Source organism: Bubalus bubalis, chromosome 2 (assembly GCF_019923935.1).
Source record: "Bubalus bubalis isolate 160015118507 breed Murrah chromosome 2, NDDB_SH_1, whole genome shotgun sequence".
NCBI classification, from domain to species: domain Eukaryota; kingdom Metazoa; phylum Chordata; class Mammalia; order Artiodactyla; family Bovidae; genus Bubalus; species Bubalus bubalis.
Genome location: NC_059158.1, coordinates 57376926 through 57399127, shown reverse-complemented (window position 1 = coordinate 57399127; position 22202 = coordinate 57376926). Strand labels below are relative to the sequence as shown.

General features: G+C 39.2%; 2 protein-coding genes across 7 annotated transcripts in view; both read right to left on the bottom strand.

The window, feature by feature from the left end:
* Positions 1-156, bottom strand: part of ERCC3 (ERCC excision repair 3, TFIIH core complex helicase subunit) — a 30064-nt gene extending 29908 nt beyond the window's left edge. Inside the window, exon 1 of the mRNA XM_006047424.4 lies at positions 4-156. Coding sequence (XP_006047486.2) covers positions 4-31 — 28 coding nt within the window. The 5' untranslated portion in view covers positions 32-156. The remainder of the gene's footprint in view (positions 1-3) is intronic.
* Positions 157-6154: 5998 nt separating this feature from the next.
* The window catches only part of MAP3K2 (mitogen-activated protein kinase kinase kinase 2), a 92823-nt gene continuing 76775 nt past the window's right edge, over positions 6155-22202 (bottom strand). For all 6 annotated transcript variants that reach the window (XM_006047421.4, XM_044932355.2, XM_044932357.2 and 3 more), the window contains 2 exons: positions 18497-18674; positions 6155-15055 (listed from right to left, as the gene is read on the bottom strand). In XM_006047421.4, the coding sequence (XP_006047483.1) occupies positions 14830-15055; positions 18497-18674 (404 nt within the window). In that variant the 3' untranslated portion in view covers positions 6155-14829. The remainder of the gene's footprint in view (positions 15056-18496; positions 18675-22202) is intronic.

Sequence of the window (22202 nt, the reverse complement as noted above, 5' to 3'; positions counted from 1 at the left end):
CACCGCGGTCGGCGCGGTCTCTCTTGCCCATGACTGCGCCCGCTGCCGCCTACCACCGCCCCTAGCCTACCGCGGCGGCAGCTCTCGGAGGAACTTCCGGTTCACACCGGAAGCTCTTCCGGGCACCGCCCAGGAAGTCCTGCCGCCGAGCGTTCGGTCGCTGTGAGTGTAGCTGAGCCTGGCAGCTGTGCAATGCGCTGGCTGTTTCCCGGTGCAGGCGCTTTCTCGACACTTTTTCTCCTAGTCAGTGAAACATGTTTTGGACATGGAACTCAGGACAGTGAGCTGAGAAAAGGTCTTGGCCTTCTGTAACAGAAAAATGTGGGCAGTAAACAAATGTGTTGAGCGTGTAAGGAGAAATAAAAGAGAATGAGTTTGTGCTATTCTGAATGGATGGTGCTAGAATCTCTCTCTGAAGCGGTGCTAATTGAGTGAGTGATCATGCAAGTGGACAATGTCCTATGTAAATACCAGAAAGGTACAGTGTGGACCTAGGGGCCCACTCAGGTTTGGCATTTAAGAGGAGCACCATGGCTGGGAGGGGTGGGGCACAGGAGACAGTATAGTGCGTGAAGAGAACTGATTCTCAAAATGGGATCCCCTGGCTCATCGACATCATATAGGAACTAGTTAAAATCAGTTATAAAGGCACAAAACAGATGAATCATAAAATTCTGCAGGCCATGGCAACAATCTTGCCCTCCAGATGTGATGTTCAACTTGGAGAACACCTAATATAGAGCCTTGTAGGTCACTGCAAAAACTTTGGATTTTATTATAGGGAGCTACTGGGGAATTTTTGAGCAGAGAAATGACAGTCTGATTTAAAGGGTCACTCTGCACTAGCTGCATTGTTGAAGATGGATTTTACAAAGTCAAGGGCAGCTACTGCAGTGCTCCAGTTGAGAAGTCACTGGCTTTATCCAGGTGATAAGGGTAAAGTTGATGCACAGTGGTTCCATTCTGAATATATGTTAAAGACAGCACAGGATTTGCTGACTAGCTCTGGAAGGTGAGTGAGAGGAGTAAAGGAAAATTGCAAGGTTGTTGACCTGAGCAACTGTAAAAATGATGTACCTCAGGGAAGGTACAGATTTTTTTTTTTTTTTTAAAATAAGGGTGACTGAGCAGCACCCAGCCTGGTACCAGCCTGCTGCTGTCCAGCGCTGGGCACCCCTACCAGTGGGGGACCATGGTCTCTACTGAGAAAGCTCTGTGGAGGTATGCTACTGCCAAGTCGCGTAGTGTACTACTTCATCCTGTACTACGCCATTGGACGCGACCATACCATCCTTCCAGAAACTATGGGTCCCTGCTGGGCTGCACCTTTTCCCAGACCTTGGAAAAACCCAAAGGAACCAATCTGTGGGATCAGCCCCCAGACGTCTCAGCACTGTCCTTTCCCAAAGGCTCCCAAACTGCTTCCTCCCACCTCAAAAGGTACAGATTTGAAGAGTGGTTCTGGACATGTTGAATGTGAGTGGCTATACTAGCCTGCTTGAGTGCCATAACGAAACACCACAGACTATATGACTCCAACAGTGAAACTTATTTTGTCACAATTCTGGAGGCTGGAAGTCCAAGGTTAGGATCCTGCTCTCTTCCTGGCTTGAAGAGGGCCACCTTCTTGCTATGTCCTCACACAGGGACTGAGGGAAGGGAAAACTCTGGTGTCTTGTCTTCACATAAGGGCACCAGTTTTCTCAGATTAGGGCCTTAACCATATGACCTCATTTAACTTTTATCACCTCCTCACAGGCTCTGTCTTCAAATACAGTCACGTTGGGAGTTAAATCTTCAGTGTACAAAATCAGGGGACGATGCAATTCATACAAGCAGCCTATTACATAAATAAACGAAATGTCAAGCTGACAGTTGGGTGGAAGTCTGAAGTTCAGGGACCTAAAATATGTTTGAGAACTGCCATCACATATCTATGATATTGAAGCTATAGGACTGATTAAAGTTACCCAGGGAACAAATGTAGGTAAAGAAAACGTCTGGGAACAGTTTACAGTGAAGAGGCTGGAAAATGGTGAATTCTTCAAAACCAGATGAATGAAGAACAGCCAGTGAGATAGGAAAATCAGGAATCCTGGAAATCCTTTTATTCATCTCATTTCAGGGTCAAGGAAGTGATCTGCTGTTAGATGCTGCTGATCAGCTGAGCAAATTGAAGACAGACTCAGCCACAAAATCTGCAATGTAGAAGATCAGTTCTCAGATAAATGACCTTCAGTAAACTGAAGCTTTGTTGTTCCCTGCTCTAAATGAATTTCACTTTTTAAGAAATGGATGAAACACCACTAAAACTTTCTTTGGCAGGTTTACATTTTCCCTCTGATTAATCATTTCCATGTGAAAAAAGGGAAAAGTATAGTGAAGGCTATTTAAATCATACCTAACACAACCCTAGCCATCTATATTTTGGCTTTTTTCCCCCAGGCTTTTTTCCTGTGAGTAGATGTTTTTTTAACATCAAGATGTTGCTTGGACATAGAATTTTTTTTATCTTTAAAAAAAAAATCTTAACATAAGCTTTCAGTTCAGTCACTCAGTCATGTTTGACTCTTTGTGACCCCATGGAGCGCAGCATACCAGGCCTCCCTGTCCATCACCAACTCCCAGAGTTTACTCAAACTCATGTCCATTGAGTCGGTGATGCCATCCAACCATCTCATCCTCTGTCCTCCCCTTCTCCTCCTGCCCTCAATCTTTCCCAGCATCAGGGTCTTTTCCAATGAGTCAGCTCTTCGCATGAGGTGGCCAAAGTTGGGAGTTTCAGCTTCAACATCAGTCCTTCCGATGAACACCCAGGACTGATCTCCTTTAGGATTGACTAGTTTGATCTTGGAGAAGGAAATGGCAACCAACTCCAGTACTCTTGCTGGAAAATCCCATGGACAGAGGAGCCTGGTAGGCTACAGTCCATGGGGTCGTGAAGAGTCAGTTGGACACGACTGAGCAACTTCACTTTCACTTTTCACTTTTATGCACTGGAGAAGGAAATGGCAACCCACTCCAGTATTCTTACCTGGAGAATCCCAGGGACAGAGGAGCCTGGTGGGCTGCGGTCTATGGGGTCACACAGAGTTGGACACGACTAAAGTGACTTAGCAGCAGCAGCAGCAGTTTGATCTACCTACAGTCCAAGGGACTCTCAGGAGTCTTCTCCAACACCACAGTTCAAAAGCATCAATTCTTCAGTGCTCAGCCTTCTTTATGGTCCAACTCTCACAACCATACATGACTACTAGAAAAACATTCAAAAATGAATGTTTAATGACTATTTACTGAAGTTTCAATAGTTAGGCCACCTGATGAGAAGAGCTGACTCATTGGAAAAGACCCTGATGCTGGGAAAGATTGAAGGCAGGACCAGAAGGGAATGAAAGAGGATGAGATGGTTGGAAGGCATCACCGACTGGATGGACCTGAGTTTGAGCAAACTCTGGGAGATAGTGAAGGACAAGAAAGCCCAGCCTGCTGCAGTTCATCAGGTCAAAAAGAGTTGGACATGACTTGGCAACTGAAAAACAACAGTCATAATTTATTTAGTCAAACCCTAATTTGGGGGCATTGGAATAGTTAGTTCCAGGTTCAGTTCAGTTCAGTTGCTCAGTCGTGTCTGACTCTTTGCGACACCATGAATCACAGCACGCCAGGCCTCACTGTCCATCACCAACTCCCGGAGTTCACTCAAACTCATGTCCATCAAGTCGGTGATGCCATCCAGCCATCTCATCCTCTGTTGTCCCCTTCTCCTCCTGCCCCCAATCCCTCCCAGAATCAGGGTCTTTTCCAATGAGTCAAGTCTTCCCATCAGGTGGCCAAAGTATTGGAGTTTCAGCTTTAGCATCATTCCTTCCAAAGAAATCCCAGGGCTGATCTCCTTCAGAATGGACTGGTTGGATCTCCTTGCAGTCCAAGGGACTCTCAAGTCTTCTCCAACACCACAGTTCAAAAGCATCGATTCTTCGGCACTCAGCTTTCTTCACAGTCCAACTCTCACATCCATATGTGACCATTGGAAAAACCATAGCCTTGACTAGACGGACCTTTGTTAGCAAAGTAATTTATCTCTGCTTTTCAATATGCTATCTAGGTTGGTCATAACTTTCCTTCCAAGGAGTAAGCGTCTTTTAATTTCATGGCTGCAGTCACTGTCTGCAGTGATTTTGGAGCCCCCCAAAAATCAAGTTTGACCCTGTTTCCACTGTTTCCCCATTTATTTCCCATGAAGTGATGGGACCAGATGCCATGATCTTCATTTTCTGAATGTTGAGCTTTAAGCCAACTTTTTCACTCTCCTCTTTCACTTTCAGCAAGACGCTTTTTAGTTCCTCTTCACTTTCTGCCATAAGGGTGGAGTCATCTGCATATCTGAGGTTATTGATATTTCTTCTGGCAACCTTGATTCCAGCTTGTGCTTCATCCAGCCCAGCGTTTCTCATGATGTACTCTGCATATAAGTTAAATAAGCAGGGTGACAATATACAGCCTTGACATACTCCTTTTCCTATTTGGAAACAGTCTATTGTTCCATGACCAGTTCTAACTTACCCTATTGTAAATAGCTCTATAGAGTATTGTCAGATATTAATCTTTAACCGCATCTTGAACTTAAGACAAATTTTGGTAAACAGAAATAATGGCTTGGGAGTTCCCTGGTGGTCCAGTGGTTACGACTCTGCACTTCCACTGTGGAGAGTCTGGGTTTGATCCCTGGTTGGGGAACCAAGATCCCTCAAGCCATGTGGAGCAGCCAAAGAAAAACAAAAAATGATCTTGAATATACAGCATTTACGCTGTAACTGCCAAACCCGGTTAATTTTCCTGAGGATGAGTTGGATGGCATCACCAACCGGACGGACATGAATCTGAGCAAGCTCTGGGAGCTGCTGATGGACAGGGAAGCCTGGTGTTTTGCAGTCTGTGGGGGCCGCAGAGTCAGACATGACTGAGCGACTGAACTGACTGAACGGAAGTTTAGTAACATGTATGGACTTAGAGTTGATGTTAGAATAAGACTTTGGGGGAAGTTGGGATGGTGTGAAAGTTGGGATGAGGTCAAAGTATTTGGTACCCGGGAAAAATATGAATTTTCAGGAGCCATAGGGCAGACTGCAGTATGTTTGTGTTTCCCACAAAAAGATATTTTGAAATCCTAACCTCCCGTACCTCAGAATGTGACCTTATTTGGAAATACCGTCTTTAGAGGTAATCAAGTTAAAACGAGGTCATTACAGTGGGCCCTGATACTGCATGACTGGTGTCCTTATTTAAAAAAAAGAAACAAGAGGGAGACCACCACATGAAGACAGGAGGCAGAGACAGGAGTTATAGCCACATGCCAAGAATGCCTGGGGCTACCAGAGGCTCGAAACAGGCAAGGAAGGACTCCCCTACAGGTTTAAGGGGGAGCACGGCCCTGATGATGCCTTGTGCGTGTTGCTGTGTGTGCTTATGCTCAGTCATGTCCCCACAGACTGTAGACTCCCCCATGGCCCCAGGCTCCTCTGTCCATGGGATTTTCCTGGCAAGAATAACGGAGTGGGTTGCCATTTCCTCCTTCAGGGGATCTTCTGGACCCAGGAATCAAACTCATGTCTTCTGCACTGAAGGTAGATTCTTTACCACTGAGCAACCTGAGAAGCCCACCTTAACTTTGGCCTTATAGCCTCTACAGCTAAAACAAGGCAGCCAGTTTGCAGTACTTTGTTACAATAGCCCCCAGTATTGAACAGGTAGAACTCAATTTGGGGCTTTTATAGATATATTTCAGCACATCTGCAATCATATTCCTACACACAAAACTGTTGGGTCAGAGTATATACAAGACTCTAAGGCTTTTGACTTGGTGTTGCTAGGCTGCCCTGTACATGACGGTGTTAATTTAAATTCTCTCCAGTACTGTGGGAGTGTCCATTCTTTACCCTCTGAGAGTAGTCTTTTTGTTTTTAGTCACCGTTCATTTCTGATTTGGGTAATCAAAGTATCTAGAGAAATATGCCAGAGCACGTTGAGGAGAACATTACAGACTTGTATCTTGGGAAGATTTAGTTGCAGTGTTTCTAGGCTGTTTCCTAGAGAGTGATCAAAGCAGGCAGAGGAGAGACAACAGTGTGTCCAAGAAGAGCTGTGGACAAAGCAATCACAGTGGAAATAAATATCAGCTTTATTAACACTCAAAGTGCCATTCATTTATATTCATTCCATAGTCCATAAGGTTACTTAGAGTAAGCCTTTGCACCACAATCTTTCAAAAAATGAACATGTAAGAAAAAGCAATTTTCATTGTGCTAATTATTGCAGGCCTTCATGCACGATAAATCTAAACAAAGATGTGTGCCAACCATATACAAATTTCCATATAAACAAAGTCATTGATCACTAACAAAATATAAACATGGTTTCTTTCACATTAGATTTAAAAAAAAAAGCTATTTACCAGCAAGAAAAAACAAGTACATAAAAACTGTAAAACTCAGAAATTTTATACATTTTTACAAGCACAATTTTGAATGAACACAAAGTCAAATGTGCATGAAATGTGGCACATACCACACTGTATCTGGCTTCTGGTAGGTTTTTCTAATCGTATCGGCTCCTTATAACATAAGCTTAGTGACATTCAACTTCAACAGTGGACTCTATTCCTAACATAAGTAATTTCACATGATACCGCATATTAAAAACAAGGTTCTCCTTAAGTACAACAACATTGTCAGATTGGAAATTTAATTCCCAATTTGTTTTCTGCCAGTTACTTAAAATACAAAATACGGTGTAAAGACACAATAATGTATGTTTGGACATTTCTAAACCAACTTATAGTTAATCACAGAGAATCACAATTTTTCAATATATTGTTTTATGAGTGAGGTCTGACCTTGCCCAGTAAGAAGAAAACTGAAAGTTGAAATCTTTGGGGTAGAATAAAGGAAATATTCAAAAACAGTAGGACAGGCGAACAGCAACTGGAGATATAAAAGCCTTGACATCTCTTCAAGATAATTTAGTTTCTCACATTTTTTCATAGCTCTGAGAATTCAAAGGCTGTTTTAGTGGACAGTGTTTTTGCTACTGCTTAAAACCTATTTTTTCCCCTTAATTTGCATTTCATAGAATTCTCAATGAGAATTCAATCTTCTCTGCAAGAGTATTTTAATTGATAGATATCTAAGTAAATCTGCAATCAACTGTGGAAATACAAATACATTTTGAATGGTAAAAACAAAATTAAGAAAATAGTTTTGATCAGCCAGCTGAAAATATATTCATATAGTAAATAATCTCTCAGAAAGCTTTATATATATTTAATTATTCTAACTAAACAGTACCCTTATAAAACAAGTTCATAAAAATGTAGAAATGAAAATAAGAAATTACTGGGATATATACACGTACCTACAGACAGAAAAAGACATCTCCACACACACATCCCCCAATACACAGAGTTACAAGCATACTTTCAACTTAGTCATGGATTTTAGAATACATATAAAATCAGAAAGTGATGTTGAACTCCTGAGTTCTCAACAAAGATAGAACCATAGATAAGTATACTTTGTAAAAGCATGAAAGTCCATCTAAATCAGTAATAGCAATGCAGTTACTGATGGCTACATCTTGAAAGAAGTTTAAACATAGAGACACAGACAGTAGTTCAATGCACGCATTCACGATGCTCACACATCCATCAACAATTATTGGTCAGAGTAGTAAATCAGTGTACAAATTAAACATTTCCAAAAATGTGCAAAAAAGTCAACCTTGATAGGAAAAGAACACCTCTGTACATAAACTGCCCAGCATTTAACTGAGATTAAAAACATTTACAGAGAGAAACTAACAGATTAAATATAGAGAATTTAATGGCTACATTTAAAAATGTACATTAGATCAAAGGGTAAATTTACAAATTGATAATCAGAATTTGCAACAATTAAAAGTTTATTCTCATATTTATCCAAGTTTACTTTTATTTACAATGATATCTGAATAAAAAGAACCATGTGAAATGTAAGAGATGTCAGACATTAAAAGTATTTTTGGTATTAACTCTTTTATAATATTTCAGAATGCAGGGTAGCAAATTTTAAAACCAACAACAATAGAAAAAATGTAAACCTTTTACTTACTAAGACTGTATTAAAAACAAGTGTTTGTTTTTAAAGAAGTATTCTTATCCTTAGACACTGCACTTTCACTTGAACGGGTTATATTGCAAGGGTTTGGCCTACTTTCTTTTGCCCGTAAACCTTTCCAGCACAAATGTTTACTTCCTCTTATTCCAGGTGGAAAAAAGTCTTTGGAAAAATGAGAACATGACAAATCTATTTTGAAGCCTAAGTGTCTAACAGAGTTAGACGTAATTTTGTTACTTATCTCTCCCCTCCAAGCAATGCTAATGCTAAATCACCAACAGTTAATTACACAAATAAGTGAAGACAAAAGTGCTTTTCAGTATCGTCACAAACTTTACTGTCCTCAACTGGCATTAAGGGACTCAGAAATCCTACTTGGGGACAAATTCTGCATGTATGCTGGAGAGCAGACTTGTCCTTGTCTTCCAAAATGTCTATGGCACAAAAAGTCCATAACCTACTTTTCTGCAAAACTTTCCTGGAATGCCCCTCAAGTCAAACACAAGTTCATAAATGTCAAGACATTAAGAAGAAAGTACGCCACCAACCTGAGGCATCGTGTGTCAATGTGTGTGTATATGCATCTGTGGTCAAGTGACATTAATAAGATTGGCACGTGTACAAGCTCAAGTTTGTAATGTCTATATAGTTCCATCATAGTTGAAGTAATTCTGCATGTCTAAATGCAAACACCAAGCACCTGTCCTTTAACTTGAAGGATAGACTGAGATACAAATTCTACTAGTACCTGTTTTATCATTTTTATACTATTAGCTTACAATTGGGCAGAAGTAACGGTGCTAATCATTTTGGCTATGTGTGCAGAGAATATAAAAGCTTTGGTTTAAAGTGATTCTGACAATACAGATTGTAAATACAAACAAGAAGTCATTAGGCATAGGGAATAATAGTAATCACTGATTTAACGCCTTTTCTGTTATTAACAAAAATAGCATTACTGTCAATTAAAATGCACAATTTTGAAAAATATGAAGAAGTACATGAGACTGTAATACAAGCAAAGATAAAATTTATTCTTTACTATAGCTATGACTCCTCCCTCAACTTTCTGAAACTAAACCATGTCCACTCTCACTACCATCGAGAGAAGGTTCTCTAAACTGCCCTAAGAGCGCACTACCCGCTACAGCTCTGAAGGTGAACACAGTCAGCAGGCATGATAACTCCCACACCTATTATGGCATCCTGTCCAGGTCGCGGCAGAAGTCAAAGCAAAGCTAAAGGTGACTATCAAGTAGGAACAGTAGCTTCACAGCACGCCTTCCCTAGCCAACCAAAAAGAGGTATAAAACAATTTCCTTTTGAACACTTGGTAAGCTAAGGATGCTTGTTTTGATAATGTCTGGCAGAATTTCTATTCCAAAGAGCTCATGAAGAACTACACAAAACCAATTACTTTCTATTTAGGAATTATATATAAGCTATTATACACACATACAAATTCAATTTTAATCTACTTTTAGCAACCAAGAGCTTGGCAATTTACAATAAATACCTTTATTCAACAACTGTTTGTACTAGCTACTTTTGGAAAATGTGCTGGCATTCCAACATCAGTAGGTTATACATATTTAAATTGTTCTTCCAAGAACAGAGACTAATCTAATTGGACATTCACACCTTTCCTTCCTTCCCACCCCTGCCCCAACTCTACACACATACACACACACACACACACACACACACACACACTCTTCACAGAAAAGCTAGAGTTTTAGTCAAAATGCTAGCTTAAAAGTAAGGATTAGAATTTGCTATCCCTGGATTTCTTGCTCATTGCCCTAAGTCTCATTGCCTTAACATTTGTAAACCATTTAAATGATCTCTTTAGGACAAAAACCACCATTCCAGTTCTTCTTTGAAAATTGTTAACTGAAACATGATATGCAAAGAATTTGAACAGTGCCAATGTGATTGAAAAATCAACTAATCAACTTGGAAAATAATTTACTATGTCTCTTTAGAATTAAAATATCTCTTTCTATCCTTATTGTAGAAATTTGTGTCTAGTAAAACTGCAATGTGTCTATCACAAAACAATGTTAATGTTTCTAACATATTTTTAAAAAAAGAGGTAGAAAAGGGTAGGAGGAAGCAGGCATTAAGAAAAGTTTAATGGCCAGTACACAGTCTAAGGCCAAAGGAACTCCTGAAGCCTACTGATTTTGGAGAAACTTTCATTGCGGTGGGTAATGTGAATTATTATTGATATAAAACAAAATTAAGGCATACAGAGAAAAAGGCACTACGAAAAATTAACAATTAAACTGCTTTTCATTAACATTTTAACCAATCTTAAGATTCAAATAAATATGAACATTACATGTGTAACAAAGGCCAAACTTCATATAAAACAGTAAGATCTCAAGATTTTCCTGATCTTAGTATAAACAACACTGTTGGCAGAATTCAATTTCTATCAAATGTTTTGGGTATTTTAATAATTCAGACCAAAAGAAAATATTTTCTTTAAAAGAAAAAAGCAGGGGAAAAAAAAAATACCATGTAATGGAATAAACGCCCCCATCACTGGAACCGTCTGAACAGAGGCTGGGTTTTCAGAGTCCTGAGCGAGAGGGGGCCTGACCTGTGGCAGATCTCTCCAGCTGGGGCGCTTCTGCTGTCTGCTGTTCAGTTTATCACGGCCGATGGCCACCCAAAATCGCTTTCCCCTCACCTTATAAGTAATAACAGTTTAAAACATCATTGATGAACTTTTCAGAGTTAAGATATGTCAAAAAAACCCAACTGTTTGCCCATTTTTTCCTCCTAGACTGTGACCTCCTTAAGGACAAGTTAATTTAATACCTGACACAGTAAGTCACAATATTGAATAAGTAAATGAAAAAGACTCACCATGTTAAAAAAAAATAGATAGATCCCTATACTTGGCTGACACTAGGTGATTTTATATTGAACTATTGGTTCCAAATGAAATCAGTGACAAAGAACTCCGCTGTGGGCCAAGGAGTTTGCATCTGGCAAATGTATTTGCTTTTGCTCCCAAGCTTGGTTGCCCCTATAAACTGTTCAAATTGTATTTTCTCAGTAATTTCATGTACTTTATTGTACTTCCATCTCAGAAATATTACACACCAGACCTGACATATACAAGAACTGAAGTAGCAGAGAAAGCTACTCTTAAGAAATAATTTCACCTTTTAAATGTAGCTTCTATTGGAAATAAGATAAAGACTCCTTCAAAGCCAATTCAATTTACTATGAAATAAGTTTTAATTTTTCTTTTCTAGTTCAGCCTGTGCATTAACATTTCAATCCATATAAATTATGTATGGTTGTCATGCCTTTGAAAACTTTCTAAGGCAGTAGTCTTCAACTGTTTCTCAGGTTAGAAACATGTTTTGTAAATGAGGAAAATTAAAGATCATCATATTGAAACTTTCAAAGTCTGTATATTTTAAAATACATTTTAAAGAATTATCATCAAAATTTCTATTAGTCATTATGATATTTTTCAACCCTTTTATTCAATATAATTTGTGTGCAATGTAAAAGATCTTGTATTTGGTCCAAGCCTAAGTCATGCCATCTTGAATCTCTCAAGGCCTAAGTAGAAAGATATATCCTGAAAAGCACATAAAAGACTGCTAGTGAATCTTCTCCAGCACCAAAAAGTCTGCCACTATCAAAGCAGAACGCATTTTAAAGGCACAAAGTTAGCAGTCTGGTCATTTTCCAGCCTCAGCAAAGAAACATTACAGTATAGAAGAATCAGGCTGTGCATTTAAAAAACAAAACACATTTATAGTCATCCTAAAAAGTTCAAATTTCATTTTTTGATCCATATCATTATTAGAAAGAAAAAAAAAATGGAGTGTTACAGCCCCTGATAGATGTGTTTCCTTTCAAATTTTTATTTTTAAAATTTAATTTTGATCTTCCATACCTCACCCCACTTTAAGCTTTTTTGTTCTAGTAGTTTTTATATATATTAACTTTTTTGTGGTTTTTGGTACCTTTAACAACTTATATGAAATAAATTCACATCACACTTTTATATAACTCTGTAAACTATTATCTATTCTTAAGTCTTTACATAAAGAACAATACTTTTCCATAGCTAATAATATTTTTCTTATAAAACAAAGGTCTTATGCAGCAGTGTTAACATAGTAGTTTCTTTTCAGGTGATTTTATTTTCTATAGCATTTTGGAAAGAGAGAGAGACTGAAAAAAGCAAACATTTTGCTTTGGGTTTCACAGTCTCCCAAGGTTTCTCTTTAAAGAGCACTTGTCTCATATTCTGCACTGCTGATTACCCTGACAGACCAAAATTGAGCCAAAAGAAAATCACAAGCACACAGCACAAGGGAAGGAAAAGCCCACTGGTCCAGATACCACGGTCTTGCTCAAGTAGAAGAGATGCCTTCACTCATAAAAGATGAAGAAATTATAATAGATCCACATCCTTGGGGACTATGTTTATAGCACAAGATTTGGCAGTTGATTTTCTGGGGGGTGGGAGGTAGGCTACTAATTCATATTCTTCCTTGCAAGCTGCTTCCTTTCATTATACGGGAATAGGAGAAGCTTTAACAGCTGTATTTGTGCTTTGACTTCTTCTCAGACTAGCTAGTGGAATTTCAAATATTCCTACAGGGAATGCCAGATAGGACCTTGATACAGTAAACCAACATCTACTTAACTTCAGAAACAAAGTATTTTAAAACAGTTCCTAAACAAGCATACCTTTCAGCAGAAAATAAAATACCCAAGTCCCTTATGAATCCCATGAAAGGCATCACACTGAGGGCCTCCAGGAAGAATACTATTTTCTAGACCCTTAAAGTACTCAGCCCCTGCTTTAATATGCTGAAAACATTGCAAGTGGCCAAATCACTGATATCATTCATGTTTTTCAGTAGCACAGGTCCATCAGAGATAGTGGGAGTTTCCCAGTAGTCTCTTTCGGCTTAATGTCCTTGGCTCTTATGCTAGAAATATCTGGCAGTTTTTAACCTTCGTTTAAAGTAATTAATACTTTGTTTTAATATGCCTTTCTTTTCCCACAATTATGAATGAACTGACTTCCGAGGAAAGAATACATACATACAGATGGCTGAGTTCAACAGGCTCCATGTTTAAGTTAATTTTATTTCCAAAATGAAAGTTACTGATTTGGGTGCAATATGCAGCTGGTAAGAAAAGGATTGCTCCTTGCTGTTTGTACAGATCATTCACCCTTGACTTGAAGTAGTGATCTCTGCTCTTGTAAAACCCTCATTATGCACTATATCACTCTCTGAAATTTACTTTTTGCAAGGAACCTGCTTTGTACATAGCCATTTTTGGTTTATAACCAGGGCTAGTATTTATCTCAGGGATTCTCAACTTCAGCACTTTTAATATTTGAGGAGGATAATTCTTTGATGGGGAAAGGGAGGTGCTGTTCTTGTGTGTTTTAGTTTGTTTAGCAGCATCCCTGACCTCTAACCACTAGATGCCTCTAGCATCCTCTTTTTTATGACAACCAAAAATGTCTCCAGGCATTGCCAAATGCCAGGTAAAATTATCCCCACCCCAGCCATGAAAACCACTGTTTTACATGGTAACTGTTTTCTGAGGTACTTTAGTCCTCTGTGATCCAAAGAACAAGGGTTTTCTCTCACGACATTAGCTTTTAAGACATGGATACTGCAGGTTAAACTCTTAGTTCCTAAAGATGTTTACCTGTGGGGAATCAGGAGCTGGAATTGGAAAGATACAGTATGCATGATTTCACTTCTCCTTCCCCTTGATTTTGGGGCTTCCCCCTCAGGTAAAGAACGCAGTTTAACATGCACTCAACCACACTCGGTTCTTTTCATTTCTGCTGACTGGCAAATGTGGCCTCTTCTACTCTCAGACATTTAATTAGAGCAGTCTTCTATCTTTTAATTTGAATTTGCTTATTGACTTCACATATCTGCTTTAAAATAAAACAGTATCTTTTTTTTTTTTAAGCAGAAAGCTATCCCTCAAGGTTGACAGATTCCAGTAATATGGATCTATTATAGTGTATTTGCTTATTATACTGGTTAGGATTAACAAATAAACATACCTCTAGAGATTCATATTTTCTATCAAGATTCCTACTGAGCAAAAAGCTTGGTAGACAGAGGTTAGGATCTAAAGAATACAGATACAAGAAGAAACCTATATTCTTTCAGTTGAGTACCTATCCTAAACTCAAGTTTAGGGCTCAACCCCACAAACGAGAATCTATTTTAAATACTATCACTAAAAACTACAAATTATACATCATTTTTTTCTTCTTGTTTTCCATGTCTCCCCATCACTGCCAATCTGTCAGTGACACAGGGAAAGACTCTACAATCTTTAGGTATTCCAATGATTTTTTTGTACTAAAAAGAGTGACTATGTACTAAAGTGCTGTATGTCTCTGAACCACATCAGTACATTATAAAAATTAAAAAAAAAAAAAAGCTTCAAGTTCTTGTAAGGAAAAAAAAAGATTAAATATAAAAAATTTAGGTTACTATTATTATTAGTAATCAAATTTAACCAAGAATCAAGAGAAACACTTTTCCCTCTTGTCTTTTTCCCTCCGCATCTCTCTGTTATAAACAAGGGAAAGTGCAGTCAGAGAGAGGGTGCGTGGACAGCAGGGAGCCGGGCAGGCACAGAGGCCCCAGCGCTAGTGGCAGTGCACAAACGTGTGCCTCAGCAGGTCGTCGGCGGGCGGCCTCAGTTTGGCCTCTACAAAAATCCGTTTGAGGAAGTCTCGAGTATAGTCGGAGACATGAGGTGGCAGCTTTGGGTTCGTTGGCTGAGTGGCGATTTTAAAGATGGCAGCCATCGCTTCAAACTCGGCCCAAGGAGGCTTTTCAGTTAGCATTTCTACCACAGTACAGCCCACGCTCCTAAGAGGGGGAAAAAAAACACCTTACACAAACAACATCATCATGAAAGTCAGTTAACTACCTACGAAATGAGAAGCGTGTGAAGTTCATATACATTTAAACATGACTTGGTTTCAAGTGTAAAACTTCATTACAAGGCTGTTACCATCAACAGCTGGAGCTGGGGTCACGGCCCTCGGCGCCCTCATGGAGCCACTGGGCTCTGAGGCTGACATTCTACGTGCCTCTGAAGGGCTCCTGCTCTGGACTGTCCGTTTCCCCAGCAGCCCTGAGGTGTCTTGGAGCCCCTGTGAAGCGCCAAAAAGACGCAGGGGTGACTGAGGCCTCGGTTGGCCCGGCCAACCGCGTGATGGCCGGGACACCTGCTCCCAGGCACCAGGCCCCCTCCCAGCCCTGGAGGAGAATCCACGGAAGGTCAATGAAGACAACCTGAGAGAAGAGCACTTCAGGGCAAGAATGATGTGGTTTAGATCGACTGACATGGAGACCTGACAGAAGGAGCTGAAGAAAACAGGGCTTTTAAATTTGAGGAGACATTTTTAAGTGAATTTATGTAATCTTAAAGAAACATCTTTTTTCAAACTTGGTATCAATCCCAAACCCAAACAATGAGAAAAAAGTTGCTTTAAAGATAAATATGCCTGTAGTCACTACTGAACTCCCCCATAGGGATCTGTCAGGGATATAGTGCAGTTATAGGAAAAGTATTTTATGTATGCAGTCTCGAAGAAAAATTTATGTTTTAAGTCTGCATTTCAATGAATTCTAACAGCTGTAGAAATAAATGGGAAACAAATATTCTTCTTATTGCACCAAAAAGTTAAATTTGTGGTACACGAAATGAATTGTTTTATAATAACTGTTACTAATAAAATGCCTTTTAGTGCATTATATGGACTCTTAGTTGAACCAATACCCAACTTAAACATCTATGCAAACTTTAAAAAGTGCTTTTCTAGATGCTCAACATCACTCATTATCAGAGAAATGCAAATCAAAACCACTATGAGGTACCCTTTCACGCCAGTCAGAATGGCTGCGATCCAAAAGTCTACAAGCAATAAATGCTGGAGAGGGTGTGGAGAAAAGGGAACCCTCTTACACTGTTGGTGGGAATGCAAACTAGTACAGCCACTATGGAGAACAGTGTGGAGATTCCTTAAAAAACTGGAAATAGAACTGCCTTACGATCCAGCAATCCCACTGCTGGGCATACACACTGAGGAAACCAGAAGGGAAAGAGACACGTGTACCCCAATGTTCATCGCAGCACTGTTTATAATAGCCAGGACATGGAAGCAACCTAGATGTCCATCAGCAGATGAATGGGTAAGAAAGCTGTGGTACATATACACAATGGAGTATTACTCAGCCACTAAAAAGAATACATTTGAATCAGTTCTAATGAGGTCGATGAAACTGGAGCCTATTATACAGAGTGAAGTAAGCCAGAAAGAAAAACACCAATACAGTATACTAACGCATATATATGGAATTTAGAAAGATGGTAACAATAACCCTGTGTACGAGACAGCAAAAGAGACACTGATGTATAGAACAGTCTTATGGATTCTGTGAGAGAGGGAGAGGGTGGGAAGATTTGGGAGAATGGCATTGAAACTTGTAAAATATCATGTATGAAACGAGTTGCCAGTCCAGGTTCGATGCACGATACTGGATGCTTGGGGCTAGTGCACTGGGACGACCCAGAGGGATGGTATGGGGAGGGAGGAGGGAGGAGGGTTCAGGATGGGGAACACGTGTATGCCTGTGGCGGATTCATTTTGATATTTGGCAAAACTAATACAATTATGTGAAGTTTAAAAATAAAATAAAATTAAAAAAAAAATACAAAGATAAAAAAAAATAAATAAAATAAAAATAAAAAGTGCTTTTCTTTCTGAAAGCTGGTACTGTCTTAGAAGAGCTTTCCAAATGTAAAGTAGTGAAAACTTATACGTAGCATATATGTAGCAATATTATATGTAGCATACAATACATTTGTATAACTTTCAATATTTGATGTTTGTTAAACTCCACTCTGGGTAATCAAAAATGGATAAAAAATAATGAGAAATGAATTGGTGCTTTCCTCCTTTTGCTAGGATAAGAGAAAAGAAATTTACCATATTTCTTTTTTTAACTTTGTGTTTTTGAATTGCTTTGAAGGCATAATTTTTATTGCTTATTACTTTAGACTTGTACTTCTCCAACCTGACAACACTTCAGAAATCTTTGCCTGGGCCCCACTCTTGAGATACTCACATATAATTGTTCTGAGATGAGCTCTGGGTATAGTTAATTTTAAAGTACCAATCCTCCTCCTTCCCTCCATTTCTCAAATGTGTGGATAGGTTTGAGAACCAATAGACTAACAGGTTAAATTTTTCCTATTTAAAGGAGATCATCAATTTAAAGCAATACTTTTAGTTTTTTTTCTATATGGCTCTGTTGATGGCTTTGTTACAACTAAATTACTGTGTTATTATCTTGTTAACAAAATAAGCAGCTTATGTTTGAGCTAAAAACAAAAACCCAAACCTGTACTTTAAACATAAAAATCAATGAAAACAAACTACAATTTAAGCTCTCAAATTTGTTAGGCACAGAATATTATTCATAAGTTTTGCTCCATATAATTCTCTACACTGCCACTGAATGTAAGTGTTTTTTTGTCTTTATCTTACAAAGAATAGAAACATTAGAAATTCTTTGTCTTTAGGTGCCTAAAATGAGTACCTAGTAACAACCTTACTCAAAAGAGCTCATGTAAGTAGCTGGGGCTGAGAAGCAGGCAGGAGAGACTCCAGAGCTGCACAATGGAAAGGGTTTAGAGAACTGCTGACCTCTCAGGGTGCCCAATCTCAGGCTCAGGAGCTGGCGGGCAGTGAGAACTTGGTTAAGGAGGAACCAGAGTGACCTTTAGTGAACGGCAAGAGGAGGAACAGAGACTCCCCTCACTCACTTCCTAGCTCTGCAGTGGTCACAGAGAGAAACCTTCTCTTCGCCACTTCAACAAATACCAATAAACACCAAAGGAAAAAAACCACTTTTCTCAGTGGGAAGTAGGAAATGGCCGTTTTATGTTCTAACTTAAAATTATTAAGCAATTAAAGGTTAACTGACTTATAAGACTAGCAATAAAGATTAATTACTTTAAAAGTTCATCTGGGAAATAAAATGAAGACAGCTTTCTAATGATGAAATTTGCTTAAGATGAAATTCTTCTCAAAGAATGAAAAAATGGTTCGAAAGCTTTATTTATTTGGTCAGTTATTAAGCCTCAAAGGGCATAATTAAAATGATATCAATCCTTGTAATCCTGACATCTTATTTCAACAGTACAAAAAAGAATTTAAGTTCATTTCAATAATTTCCATCCTGAGTGGAAATATGTTAATAAGGTATGTGTTTTCAGGCAAATCCCGCGTCAAAACCTACCAGATATCTGCTTTTCTGCCATAGCCTTCTCCACTAATCACTTCAGGGCTCATCCAATACGGTGTGCCTGTGACAGACTTCATTCCCGTCCCTGAAAGACAGATGGTTTGAAGCCGTTTGCTGGCCCCAAAATCTCCTAGTTTGACGTTGCCTGTTGAATCTCGCAGAATATTTGCGCCTAAAACAAGAAATACCCTCATTTCATTATTTTTATTGGTAATCTGGAATATAACATAAAAGAAAACGGCAGAAAATTACTTAGACTCTTCAATCTGTCTCCAAATTCAGGCTGCTTCGCACCTCTGAATAGTACCTGGCATAATGCTAGGTGTAAGGTCAGTGTGTATTAAAGATTTATTACATGGAACAATGAAAATTTAGTGTCACTGTGTGTGCTTTAGGACCTAAGAAAAGGTTCCCCCACTGAAAAGGGCTGGTACAAGTAGGAGGTGAGGATGGAAAAGAAGTGAAAGGGGAAAAGGACTAAGAATGGGAAGTTCAAAAAAAAGGAATGGGAAGTTCAGGGAAGGATGATGAAAGCAATAGCAGGCTTTTGGCCCCAGCCTCTCTGTTATAAAGCAAGAAGCCCATGTCTACAAGATTATTTCCCTGTGAACCTAGCCTCTCCTCAGGAACCTCCAGAATCAAAATTTCTCCTCCTCAACTTCTATATAGTACATTTTAAATCTATTCTAAGCAAGCTTCAAGGTTTCTGTTTTAAAATTTCATTTGCTTCTGTAACAAACTTTTAACTTTATTTATTATAAACTGATCACGATTGCTTAGCTGAGAAAGTGTTTACAGAGTCCTCCACTGTAAAGTTACTCTTTCCCCCTTTCCATACTCAGCTCTCTGGAAGAAGTTCACTAAGTATAAGTGAGTGAGAAATTATGCTCTAGGCTTAGTAGTTACATATATTATTTGGAATTATTCTGCATGGGAGATTTGTCTCTTCTTTCCTATTTATTTGACCATCCATTTCTCCCAATCTGAATATGTGGATATTTACTTTGTACTTTGGGTTATAAACCAATGACTTTATTATTATTTCTGTTCTGTTTTTGCTCATGTTTACAGCTTTGTCCACTGGGAGTCCTCTCTGTTGGCTCCTGTGTCTCCCTGCCGTAACTCGGTCATCGTGTCCTCACTTGGCTGGATTTCTGGACTGTTTGTGTCAGCACTGCCTTACATTCTGGAACTAGAAGATGCTCCACGCTCACTCTGCGCCTCCGGCACCGGCTCTGCAGTCAGCCATTTCTCCAAGGGGCACTAGTCCCTCTTAGTGGAGAATGGGATCAGAAACCAACAATCTAGGAGCTAGGTTCATTTATTTTTATTCTCTATTTTCCCCTTTACCATTCTTTAAACTCAACCTTTTTTCTAGGATTATAAGTCTAGTTTCTTCGTATATAAATTATCTCTAAAAAACTACCCTTTTTTTAGTAGTTACATATATTATTTGGAATTATTCTGCGTAGAAGATTTGTCTCTTTTTTTCCTACTTATTCAACCATCCATTTCTACCAGTGTGAATACACGGATATTTATTTTGCACTTTGGTTATAAACCAATGACTTTATTTTTTTTTGCTCATGTTGTTCCAGCTAAGTTGCTGTTTTTAAACAAGTAATTTATTTTATTGACTTATCTAATTTTAGTTTCTAAACTTTACCTAAAATCTTCCTAACCTTCAGCATATTTTAGATTAAAAAAAAAGATTCCTATCTGTCTTCTTCTTCTTTTTTTTTTTTAAAACAGCCTCTAAGAAGGAATGTGAATAGTGGAGAAAAACGTATATTATAGACTGGAGAGAATGCAAACTGTCCATCTCTACCATGAACTTCTGGCCCTGTCTTCTGTTCTCCAGCAAATTTCCCAGTCTAGTCAATTAAGGCCTGTCTTGAGGGGAGAGTCAAGGATTCGTTCTCTGCATGCATAAGCCAAAGTATGCCTTGGTACCAGTGATTCTCTAAAACAGCACTGCCTTTTTGACACCTCTTGCTGTCCAATACTTAAAGAAGGACTCTGTCAAAAAAAACCACACCACTGTGTCTAAAATATTTAAGCTGGGGAAGGACAACCAACAAGCCAGTTTTTAATGGTTACCACCTGGGCAGAAACAGTCCCAGGCAGGTAGACAAGGAGAGCTATCGCTGGGAAGTCATCACCAATGCTGAATCAATGCTCATCCATACAAAGGGCTGAGGAGAAAATGTATATACCAGGTTCCCAATATAGTTACCTAACTTTTTAAAAACTTACTTTGGATATGTTAAAAGTAAACTGTTAAGGAGACTTTTCAAAGACACACAAAAGCAGACAGAACACTGCACGGCCCTCTCACCCAATCCCAGCAATCATCTGGGCAGCCTCTTCTAACCACACTACTAGCCGCTCCTTCCCCTCATATTATCTGAATCAAATTAAAGACATCATGATCAGTAAAAAGTTCAGTACACATCTTTAAAAGACAAGGACTCTTATCACACATAAGACAACAGACAATAATTCCTTGATATTATTAAATATATAGTCAGTGGGGTTTTTTTTAAGTTTGTTGTTTTTTTTTAAATCCAAATCCAAATAAGGACCTTATGTTGAGAATCACTGATACATCTTTTATGTCTTTCCTAAAGTTTCTTCCAATCTTTTTTTTTTTTCTTTGCAGTTTATGAAGAATCTAAGTTGTCTGCCTACAGCTTTCTTATGGTCTAGGTTCTGCTGAGCCCATCCTAAGGAGTCATTTAACATGCTGATCTGTTCTCTATAAATGTTCCATAATTTTACAATTTGGTAGCTGAATCTACAGGCTTGATTAGACTCAGGTTCAAAAAGAATTTGGGGGGGGGGGTAGGAAACTGCTTTGTAGATATCGTCTACAAATAGGAAGTATGCAATGACAGACTGTCTCTGTGAGGTGATGTTAGCAACCATTAATGTTTAGTGCATATATCTATTAATCCCATTAGTAGTTGTAAAATGGTACTAGTCTATCATTCCCTCTTTGTTAGCCAAAAGATTTTTATAAAGGTCATCCTCTATTTAGTCCTCAGTAGAGAAGGCAATGGCACCCCACTCCAGTACTCTTCCCTGGAAAATCCCATGGACAGAGGAGCCTGGTAGGCTGCAGTCCATGCGGTCGCCAAGAGTTGTCAGGACTGAGTGACTTCACTTTCAACCCACTCCAGTGTTCTTGCCTGGAGAACCCCAGGGACAGAGGAGCCTGGTGGGCTGCCGTCTATGGAGTCACACAGAGTCAGACACAACTGAAGCGACTTAGCAGCAGCAGCAGCAGTATAGTTCATAAAAGAAAGGTCAAATAAAGAAACCCTATTATGAAATAATGAGCTGGTTCCCTACTTTTTATTATGAACTCATGAGTCTAAACTTAAAAGTAAGCAACTAGCTTTCTTTTTCCCTTGCCATTTAAACACTGGTCATTCTGGGACTTCCCTGGGGGTGCAGTGAGTAACAATTTTCCCGCCAATGTAGGGGACACGGGTTCGATCCCTGGCCTGGGAAGATTTCATATGTAGCAGAGCAACTAAGCCCCGTGCACAACTACTGAGCCCGCGTGCTGCAACTCCTGAAGCCTGAGCGCCTGGAGCTTGTTCCCCGCAACAAGAGAAGCCACAGCAGTGAGAAGCCCTCACACCACAGCGAAGAGTGGCCTCTACTCCCTGCCAACTAGAGAAGGCCCATGCAA